At 66.3% G+C, this 10,561-nt stretch overlaps 2 protein-coding genes across 2 annotated transcripts; one reads left to right on the top strand and one right to left on the bottom strand.

The window, feature by feature from the left end:
* The first annotated feature begins 967 nt into the window (after positions 1-967).
* On the top strand, positions 968-6,420 carry LOC104831438 (cytoplasmic phosphatidylinositol transfer protein 1-like). Its single transcript, XM_010567013.1, has 9 exons — positions 968-1,149; positions 2,441-2,589; positions 3,960-4,048; positions 4,236-4,243; positions 4,535-4,606; positions 4,708-4,803; positions 4,904-5,059; positions 5,134-5,197; positions 6,155-6,420. The coding sequence occupies exons 1-9, from the start codon at positions 1,102-1,104 to the stop codon at positions 6,418-6,420; spliced, it is 948 nt and encodes a 315-aa protein (XP_010565315.1). The 5' UTR covers positions 968-1,101.
* Positions 6,421-6,672: 252 nt separating this feature from the next.
* MSS51 (MSS51 mitochondrial translational activator) lies at positions 6,673-10,065 on the bottom strand. Its single transcript, XM_010567045.1, has 7 exons — positions 9,871-10,065; positions 9,372-9,527; positions 9,019-9,143; positions 8,225-8,788; positions 7,630-7,723; positions 7,346-7,551; positions 6,673-6,827 (listed from the first exon to the last, which is right to left on the bottom strand). Exons 1-7 carry the CDS (start codon positions 10,050-10,052, stop codon positions 6,673-6,675), a joined length of 1,482 nt encoding a protein of 493 aa, XP_010565347.1. The 5' UTR covers positions 10,053-10,065.
* Between the last annotated feature and the right edge of the window lie 496 nt (positions 10,066-10,561).

Consider the following 10,561-nt stretch of genomic DNA (forward strand, 5'->3'; position numbering starts at 1 on the left):
TGGGGCAGAGGACGCGGTGCCCCTGGGGTGCCCCGTGCTCCCCGGTCCCGGGGTCCCCGGGGTGCCCCCTCGCTCACCACGCCCTGCCGTATGCCGGGGCTGCCTCTGCCCCCCGGCCCGGGACAGCGGGGTCCCGGGGCTGGGTGAGGAGCACCCCGGGGGGGCTTTCGGCTTCCCGCAGCCCGGCACCAGCACCCAGCCCTCTCCCTTGTCAGTAGGGTGCCCCTGTGTCCCCAGGGACGCCCCTGTGTCCCCAGCTGGACAAGCTGCCCCCCCCAGACAAGACCCCCTGCGAGCCCCCATCTGCCCCCTCCAAGGCCTGATCCCTCATTCAGGGTGACTGCCTGGGGGGGTCACATCCCCTCCCTGCCCCTCGGGGCTGGGGGCCACGGCCAGGAGCCCCCTGAGCTGCTCCATTACCCATCCTGAGCATCCCCAGCCGCGGCTGGAGCGAGGGTGAGTGGGGCAGCCTGGCAGCGCTGCTGGCTGGGATGGGTGCTGGGGTCAGCCCCAGGGTGGGGGCTCCAGCTCCTGCCCTGGGAAGGGATGTCCCACACCAGGGACATGACCTGGGTGCTCCCCAGAAGCAGGTCCCCGGGGCAGGCTAGAGCATGGGAGCCCATGGGGGGGTCCCTGCGAGCATCGGCAGGTCTGATCCCATGCAACCCTCTCGCTGTGCCAGCCACCTCAGTCGGGTGTGGATGTGGCATCTCGAAAGGATGTCACCGTATTTTGCAGGGACACACATGCACCAAGGCAGCTGCCTAGGGGAGTGGGTGACTGCCTGGCAGGGAAGAGGTTAACACCAGGGGAGTTTCAGGGTGCTGGGGAGTCCCCAGCCAGGGTACACCCAGGCTGCTTCTCACACCGGTGACCTCACGCCACTGCCATGGCAACAGCTCATGAAGTCACCGTGCGGAGAGCAGGGCGGCCGCCTCGAGCATGGGGTGATGGGATGGGAGCGTGGGAGGCTGCCGAGCGCCGTCCCCCCACTCTCACCGCACCCTCCGGGTCCCCCCAGAATGAGCTGTGCCCCCGCCAACGCCAACGCCTCTGCCTGACCCCTTCCCTGCCTGCCCTGCCTGCCCTGCCCGTGCCACCATGCTCATCAAGGAGTACCGCATCTGCATGCCGCTCACCACCGAGGAGGTGAGTGGGGGGCAGTGGGGGGGCCAGGGCTGCCTGTGCCCCTGGGGCCAGGCAGGAAAGGGGGGTGTCAGCTGAGAAGAGGGGTGCAGAGGCGGGGGGAGCCCTGAGCCCCCAGCCATGGGTGCCAGGGACACCTCGGCTGCAGGGACCCACCGATGGAGGGGACTGTGGGTGGGGGTCCTGTACCCACAGCAGTGGGGTGCCAGGGGATTGGGTCCCTGCCCAGCAAGGGGCTGGGGGACACGGCAGCCCCCTTTGCCGTCCCCTCGTGGCACTGTTTGTGGCAGGGAACATCTGCCTTGGCTGAGCTGCCAAGGTGTGCTTTGGCCACGGCCCTTGGGCTCGGGATGCTTTGTGCCGGGTGCTGAAATGTGTTTTGGGGTGCAGACAGGGGGGTTGTCCCATCCCTGGGCAGGGTGACCTTGGGGCATGGAGCCCAATGGTAGCACTGGGGGCTGCTCAGGGGCAGCCCAGTCGCAGGACCGTGGGATGAGCCGGCAGGCAAAGGGCACCAGGGTTTTGGGTGCCCCTGGCACCGCAGCACTTGGGGTGGCTACTCTGATGGGGAGCACAGGCTCAATCCCAGCTCCAGCAGGGAGCCTGAATCCCTGTCGGCAAACAGCGGCGATAGCCGGCAGCCGGTGGCATCCCTGGCCAAAGGTCGCTCCTGAGCGCCTGGTTCCGACGGGGCCGTTTCAGGGAGCGGGGATCCGCGGTGGCGGTGCCCACACTGGGCAGCACCAGCACTCCCCAGGCACCAGTTTTGCGCTCGCACCTGGGGAAGGTTTTCAATTAGGCAGAGAGGGGCAATAAGATCCCGCTGGCAGTTAGGGTGATGGATGGGATCTTCAGCGGAACAATAAAACACTTATTGCGTGGCTGCGTCATCAAATACACATGCATACACATATATATTCATATACACATATCTCTCTCTCTATATATATGGTTTTCTCTGGCTCCCAGGTAGCTTGCTGAGCAGAAAGCCTCCAGGCACTCTGCAAGGCACTCAGACACTGGGGAAGAGCCAGGAGGGCAGCATCTGGCCCTCGCCTGGGTGCTGGAGCAGCCCAGGGGCAGGGGGGGTCAAACAGGGTGCCATGGGAGACCCCTGCCCACTGCACAGCTCGGGGTCTGTCACCCCTTTGCTCCGTGCCTCAGTTTCCCCTCTCAGTGGTGCAGCTGGAAACCCGTTAGCCCGGCAAAGAGAAGCCCATCCCGGGCACTGGCTCTGCTGGGAGGGTGCTGGGGCAGGGGATGGCAGCGCTGAGGCCAGGCGCTGTGGTTGCAGTACCGCGTAGGGCAGCTCTACACCATCAGCAAGCATAGTCACCAGGAGAGCGAGAAGGGCGAGGGTGTGGAGGTGGTGAAGAACGAGCCCCACGAGGACCCCATCCACGGCCCCGGCCAGTTCACCGAGAAGCGCGTCCACCTCTCCAGGTGAGGCTGCAGCTCCGGTAAGGGGTGCTGGGTGGGGAGGGGGCCCCGGTGCACCAGCTCTGTGCGGCAACACCACGGTGGAGAGCATGGAGGCATCGGGGTGGCTCCATCCCTCCCTCCAAAATTCCCTGGGAACATCCTTTCTGGGTCGATGACACCCTGCAGTGTGGCTGCACCTATCTCCCAGGGTTGCATCCATCTTCAGGGACTGTCCCTGTCTCCCAGGGGTGTACCCAAATCCTGGAGTGCACCCATCTTTGGGGGCTGCGCCCAACTTTGGGGGCTGCACCTATCTCTCGGGGTGTACCCATCTCCTGGGGTGTGCTTATCTTGAGGAGCTGTACCCATCTTCAGGGGCTGCACCCATCTGTGGGGGCTATCTCCCAGGGTGCACCCATCTTCCATGGGGTGCGCCCCTCTCTGGGGGCCACACTTATCTCCTGGGGTGCACCTATCTTCAGGGCATGCACCCATCTTGCATCTCCCAGTGGGCACCCATCTCCGGGTATCGGAGCTGCGGCGCAGGGCTCGGCAGGGATGCCCAGGCTGCTGCTCAGCCTGTCCCTGGGGGTGTCCCCATGTGCAGCCCTGGGTGCCCGTTAGGCAGCCGCTGGCACCCAGTGCTGCTGTCCCCGTGTCCCCGCCACTGGCTGCGGCACACCGCGGTGCGGGCATCGGCTGCTCCCCCGCCCAGGGAGTCGCTGGCGTGAGACGGGCTATTTTTAGCCATAGCACTCACGATTCCCCTCTCGGGGATGGTATTTATAACGCCTGCAAATTAATCAAAACTCACCTCCCGGCTCCCCTGCGGGCCTGATCCTGCCCTGGGAGCGTGGGCAGCTGTGGGGTGCTGGGTAGGGTGGACAGGGGTGCCTGGGGGCAATGGGGGCATCCTGGGGTCTTGGTCCTGGGAAGGTGGAAGCGGTCCTGGGGAAGGGGTGGGGGTGCCTGGGGAGGTGGTAAGGGTGCCTGGGGAGGAGGTGGGGGTCCTGGGGAGACGATGGGGGCACTGGGGTAGAGGTAAGGGTCCTGGAGAGGTGGCAGGGGTCCCTGGGGGGATGTGTGCTGGGGTGCAGATGAGGGTCCTGGGGAGGCGGCAGGTGTCCCTGGGGAGTGATGGGGTGCAGGTGAGGGTCCCTGGGGGGATCCTGGATGTGGAGGTGAGGGTGCAGGAGGGGCACTGGGGTGGAAGTGAGGGTCCTGGGGAGCAGGTGGGGTCCCTGGGGAGAGGATGGGGGTCCCAGAGCTGGGGCCGTGCTGTGGGGGCTGCATTCAGTGGAGCAGGGCCGGGTGGCACTGGGCAGGGCTGTGCCCGCCAGCTGTATTCTGCCCTGAGCGGAGTCCCCCCTGCCGCTGTGGTCCCCCCACAGCAAACTGCCGAGCTGGGCACGGGCGGTGACCCCCCGCATCTTCTACATCACGGAGAAGGCCTGGAACTACTACCCCTACACCATCACTGGTGAGCCCCGGGCAGGGCGTGGGGACGGGCACCACTGGGCACCCTGCCCCTCTCCGGTGGTGATGGCGGTGGGCTGCCGGGAGACCCCGGCCGTGGCCACTTCCCGGTCTCACCGCTCCCTCTCTCCCCTATGATGCCACCCGGCGATGCCACCCCACGGTGCTGCTGTGCCACGGTGTCCCTGCAGAGTACACGGTAAGGAGATGGTATGGGGAGACCTGGCCCCTTCCCCAGCACCTGGCATGGCTGCGGAGGGGGCACTGGAGTGGGTGTCCCTTGGGGTCAGCATCTTTAAGGGTGGGCATCCCTTGGGTCTGGGCATCCCTCGGGGTGGGCATCCCTGGGCGTGGGCATCCCTCAGAGTGGGTGTCCTTGGGGACGGACATCCCTTGGGGATCAGCATCCTTGCGTCTGGGTGTCCTTTGGGGGTGGGCATCCCTCGGGACAGGCATCCCTCAGGGGCCAGCTGACGGCTGCTCCCTGCAGTGCTCCTTCCTGCCCAAGTTCTCCATCTACATCGAGACCAAGTACGAGGACAACTGCGGTGACAGTGAGAATGTGAGTCGGTGCCGCAGCTGAGACCTGGCAAACTCATTGCGGGGTGGGGGGACACACACATACATGTGGCCAGTGCCTCTCACCCTCCCTCCCCTCCCCAGATCTTCCGCAGCGATAAAATCCTGGGTGACCACGAGGTCTCCTTCCTGGACATCGCCTTTGACGAGATCCCCGAGCGTTACTACCGCAGCTTGGAGGTAGCACGCATGGGGACAAAGGGGAGTTCCCCGGGGCCATCCCCTTGTCCCCCCATCTCCGGGGGTGGCTTCACAGCCCCATTCTGCCGCCCCCCCGCAGGACCCCCGTTTCTTCAGCTCGGCCAAGACGGGCCGGGGGCCGCTGCGGGAGGGCTGGCGTCAGCACACCAAGCCCATCATGTGCTCCTACAAGCTGGTGAGCGTCAAGTTCGAGGTGTGGGGGCTGCAGACGCGGGTGGAGCAGTTTGTGCACAAGGTGAGGGGGGTGGGGGGCCGAGGCCGGGGTAGGGGGAATGGTGACAGGATCCTGACCCCCGTAGTGCATCACAGGTGATCCGGGACATCCTGCTGATCGGACACCGGCAGGCTTTCGCCTGGGTGGACGAGTGGTGCGGTGAGTCCGCGGGGCTGCCCCCGGGGGTGAGGGTGGGGGACACGGTCCCCGGGGTGACCCCGAACCCCCAGGGTGGGAGGGGGCTACGGGTTTAACTGCTGATGCCACTAACCCCACGGGCAGCTCCCGCTCTTCCTCCCTGGCAAACCTGCTGCCTGCATTGCTTGCTCTGCTCCGCTCCCCGTGCCCTCAGGCCTGCCTGCACCCCTGCACGCTGCCTGCTCCGCCGCACGCCTGGGGAAGGCTTGGATGAAGCAGCGGGTGGGGAGAGGAGCCCCAGCATCCCTGCCTGCGCTGCCTGCAACCCCGGTCTGGCAGGGAGACACGCTGCAGGCAGCTGCCACGTGCGGACATGGGGACGGGAACCCCGGGTTTGGCGATGGCCAGCAGCGGGTGCTGGCAGCAGGGGCTGGCAGCGGGCACGGGGTCGTCCCGGCGAGCGGCTCTCTGCCTTCCAGACATGTCCCTGGAAGAGGTCCGGGCCTTCGAGACTCAGATGCAAGTGGCCACAAACCAAAAGCTGGGGAGTCAGCACCCCTAAACCCCGCCGCGTGGGCAGCCCTGCCGCACGCTGCCTGCAGGGGATGGAGACCCCAGACCCTGCTGCGCTGCCCGCAGGCGGGTGCAGGCAGGGGGGCTTGTGCACAGTGCACACCGAGCCCCCCCTGCACCCCGTGGCGGAGGGTTCCCCCCCGCCTGGCTGTCCTCCCCGTGCATCCCCTGCCTGTGCTGTCTGTCTATCCCTTCCCCGCTGCTGGCTGGGCTGGTGCCGGAGCGGGGGGCTGGCTGCACTGCCCAGCGTCCCCCTCCCTGCCCCTCTGCGTGTCCCCAGCCCTTGTCCCTTTGCTGGCACCCAGCTTCGGGGGGAGCCGGTGTGTGGGGTGCAGGCCGCCCCAGGATGACGGGGTGCAGGATGCAGCCGTGCTGAGCGGCCCCAAGCCCGGCTGTGCTCGGCAGGGATGACAATGGAGGAGGTGCGGCGCTACGAGCGGGAGACGCAGGAGGCCACCAACGAGCTCATCGGCCTGGTGGCACCCACCATCTCGGTCAGCGAGGTGGGGCAGCCCACGGCCACGCACTCGGCCCCCGCCAGCGCCCCGTCCACCCCCCTCAGCGACGAGGCCCCCGATTTCCTCGCTCCTCCCAAGACTCGCCCGCGCAAGAAGTCGGCGCCGGAGACCCTGACGTTGCCTGCGCTGCGGGAACGCGCCAGTGCCGAGTGATGCTGGCGGTGCTGCACCGTGCCACCTCCCTGGCCAGACTGCCATGGCCCCTCCGACGGGCGCCAACCTCAGAGAGGGACCTGCTGTCGGGGCGTGGGGAGCCCCAGGGGGATACCAGCCTCCCTGAGCCATCGTGGGTGCCCATGTGGGACATTGCCACCATCGCTGGGCCAGGCCCGCTGGCTGCACAGGGATGGGACGCCAGGCCAGCGTGGGTCCCCAGCAGCGTCAGGCGATGCTGCAGGGGCTGGTTCACTCAGTGCCACCCACCCTGGTTTCCTCAGGGGCCACCGAGCCTGATGAGCAGCAGGGCTGCGGCAGCCGGTACCCGTGTGCCATGGCCGGGCTGGGTGCTGGTGCCAGTCTGAGCAGCTGCGGGGCTTGGCGAGCGATGCTGGAGCACCACCCTGCAGGATAGGCACCGGCAGAGGGGCACAGCATGTGTGACAGTGATGGTGACAGCTGGGTGCTGGGCTGGGGCTCCCTGTGGGACCCCGGGGGTTGCACAGCCCCGTTGGATGGCAGGTCCCATAGTTGGGGTCCCCTTCGTCATCCCTCCAGAGGCCATGGCCACCCAAGTGGGGCTGGGACAGGCTCAGCCCTCTGTTTTCTTTGGGAAAACAAAGGCCTTTTTGGAAATAAAGCTCAAGACACGGCAGCCGGCTGCCGGTGGTGGTTTATTCAGTGCCATGGAGGGGTGCCATGCCTGTGCCAGCATGCTGTGTTCCCTGGGACTGGATGTGTGCAGCAAAGGATGGCTGGATCGCTGATCCGTGTACCGAGAGACGGGTTCCTAGGATGGGGCCATGAGGGGCTGGGGGTCGGGTAGGCAGGGCAACACTGGCTGCATGGGGTCAGCCCAGCCCTGGGGCGATGCTCCCAGCTGCACCGGCAGCACTGCACTCCCCTCCCTGCCAGCCATCACCATCCTCCAGCTCCTCAGCACCCGGCACAGCCAATGTCACTGGCCCCAGCAGGGTGATGTAGTAAGAGCTGCAGTAGACGGGTGCCTTGTTGGGACTGGAGTAGACCTGCTCTGGCCGGAGCGAGGCGAAGGGGTTGGTGGCGTAGCCCATGATGTGCGTCTCAAGCTCCACCAGGATCTGCAGGGAGGACTTCAGCTCCTGCTCGCTGCCGGGAGAGGGGGAGGATGGGCCCCATTACTGGCCAGCTGTGCCAGTATGCTGGGGGCAGCAGGGCCATGCTCACCTGTAAACGGTGAAGAGGACAGGCAGGCGGTAGTCCCGCAGCAGCAGCAGGGTGGGCAGCCAGCCCGCCAGCAAGTCTGGACAGGCATGGAAACCTGTGGGGACACAGCAGTGAGGGTCCCACCTCCCTCCTGGCCCACCTCAGCCCTGCGGAAAGGCAGCTCTAACAGCACCCACTCCGCCCTGGAGACCCGCAGGGTGTGGGGGTGATGCTGGCAATAGGGTTTGGCAGCAAGGTGGGTCCAATCTCCCCACCACCATGGGGGCAGTCCCGGCCCTGGGTCCTGGGCTGAGCCACCACACCGAGACCTGAAGGCAGAGACCCCTTTGGGTGCTGCTTGTACCTGTTGACTGGCAGGTGGGTGACACAGGCAGGACGCTGAGTGCGTGGTGGGACAAGGCAGCCAAGCCCCAGGGGGTCACCCTGGCTGCTCTGGCTGCCTGTTGCGGCTTGGTGCAAAGGCCTGGGCATGACCCAAGCCACCAGCAGGCTCGGCCCCAGGTGCTGCCAGGGTGCTCAGGGACTACCCTGCCAGGGACGTCCTGCTCTAGGCAGTGGGGTGGCGAGGGGCTGGGTGGCCAGCTTGGTCACTCACCCGGGTGAAAGCCCACCACCAAATCAGGGCGGGCAGCCAGCTTGGTCTCCACATGGCTCTCCCAGAAGTCGTGGTAGAGTCCCTTGTAGCTGCTGAGATAGACCCTTCCCTGGGGCGCCGGCATGGCCAGGGGTGGCCTCATGATGGGTCCATCGACCACGTCCACCCCCACCATTACCACCTCCATGCCCTGGTGCCCCGGGAACATGCGCGTCAGCTCGTCATAGTCTGTCAGCCGGGCATTGAGGGTCTCGACGTGGGATGCCCCCACCACATGCACAGTGAGGGCCTTGGCGAGGGGGTCGATGCCGAAAAGCCGTAGCCCCAATCCGATGGTGAGCGGCCGTGAGTGGAAGTCAGTGACCAGCCGCCGGACAGATTCACGCAGCTCCCCATCCTCTGGCCGGGGCTTCCCAGCGTTGGCCCAGAGGAGGGTCATGTACCGCCCGGCCAGGATGGTGTCCAGCTTCTCCTCCAGCTGCCCCTGCATGGAGAACCAGTCCTCCCAGCCCTTCACGTCCTGGGCAGGTTTTGTCCAGGTCTCTGTGGGGAAGGGGATGTCTCCTGGGGGGGGGCATAGGGAGAAGTGTTGGAGGTCACAGTGCCACATGGCCCCACAGCCCAGGCTGCCTGTCCCACATGGGCTGTGGGGGTGCTGGACCCAGCCACAGGGGCTGGGGCCAGGAGGAGGGACCCCACATCCCTTCACGGGACCTATGCAGCCTGGGGCAGGGCGGGGATCAGGCAGGTTGGAGGGAGGACACACAGCGTGGGAGCAGCATCCCCTGCCCTACCTGTGAAGACGAGCCACTCCACCAGCCTATCTAGGGCCACCAGCTTCAGCTTCTTGCAGAACTTCTTGTGCAGCGGCCAGTTGGCACGCTGGCATGCCACGCCGCAGTAGTACACATTTTGGCACCTGGGGAGAGAGGCAGCGTGCCCAGCTGTGGGGGGGGCCAGGATCCAGCCTGCTGAGCCTGGCTCCCTGCCACCCCCTCCCAGGGCTGCGTTGCTGTTTTGGGGGTGCCCTGTGGCTGGAGGTTGGGCATTAGGGCCAGACACCCCCAGTTTCACCCTGGCCACTGGGCTGGAAGCAAGGGGATGGATCCAGCCCCATGCCATCAGACCACCTCCTCCTGCCCCATACCTCTTGCATCGTCGGAGGCTTTTGGGGTCAGGGAGGGCATTAGGGAGCTTCTTGCACTCGGCACAAAACTTGAAGGTGTCCTCCATCTTCTGGAACATGTCAAAGTAAGTCCGGATGCCAAAATCGCTGCCACTCTTCCTCCCATCCATGGCAGACCTGCAGATGTCATGGGGGCTGATGAGCAGGATCCAGCCCACACTGCTCTGCCATCATGGCGGGGCTGATGTCCTCCCTCCAAAGCTGCCAGGATTTTTAGCTCTGGCCAAGAGCATCCTGGCCTGGACTGGGTGGGGATGGGGAGCTGGGCTTCCTGAAGGGAGCTGGGAAATGGGCTGGTGGAGGGGTGTACCCAGGAGCTCTGTCAGAGCACCCTGCATGCAGGCTGAGCTGGGAGACTGGGATGAGCCAGGGGAGATGCTCCAGCTACAGGGGGGGACACATGGGATGCTTTGGCTGGGGGGGGGGAGGAACACGCACCCATGGGTGCTCACTCACTCACTTGTAGTCCTCATAGCTCTTCATGTTGAGCTTCTGGAGGATGACGTGGGACAGCCCTGGCACGTTGCGGTCCATGGCCTGGAAGCCCAGTGAGTCCACATCGGGTGCCCTCGCCACCGGCTCCTCCACAGGCTTCTTGGGGCGGCCGGTTTTGGGGGCAGTGCCTGCCTTTTGCTGGGCCATGGTGGCTGCAGGAGAGCGGGATGCAGGCGAGGGGGTTGGTTCTTGGTTCCCTGGGTGCTGCCGGGGTCCCCCCCGCCGCCCGCCGCCCCCGCGCCGCCTCCCGCCCACCATCCCGCTGCTTGTCCCCGGCTGTGGCGGCGGGGAGGACGGAGGAGCCTGTTGATGCCAGGCAGCTCTGGTGCACATCCTGCTGCCAACGAGGGAGGGCTGGGCTCAAATGTCAGCCCCAAAAAGATAGCAGTGGAGGAGAGCGGCCGCGGCCCCTCCAGCAGGAATCAGATAGCGGAGCTATTCTGGTCATCCCCTCCCAGGGAACGGGCCAACCCGCTCCGGGGGTCCGGCACCCGCCCCAAAAGCCGCCAGTGGCGGCGGTGGGGTCCCCCGAAACCCCTTCTTCCCTGGAGCTACACCTTCACCGCACCCCTGGGGGAAGCTGGGGTGGCTGCCCACGCCCCTGGGGCCATTCCCCTCTGTCCCCATGGGGCCTGCCAGCCCCCCGCCGTGAGGCC

This window comes from Haliaeetus leucocephalus, unplaced genomic scaffold, assembly GCF_000737465.1.
Source record: "Haliaeetus leucocephalus isolate CR32 unplaced genomic scaffold, Haliaeetus_leucocephalus-4.0 Scaffold224, whole genome shotgun sequence".
Classification (NCBI taxonomy): Eukaryota; Metazoa; Chordata; class Aves; order Accipitriformes; family Accipitridae; genus Haliaeetus; species Haliaeetus leucocephalus.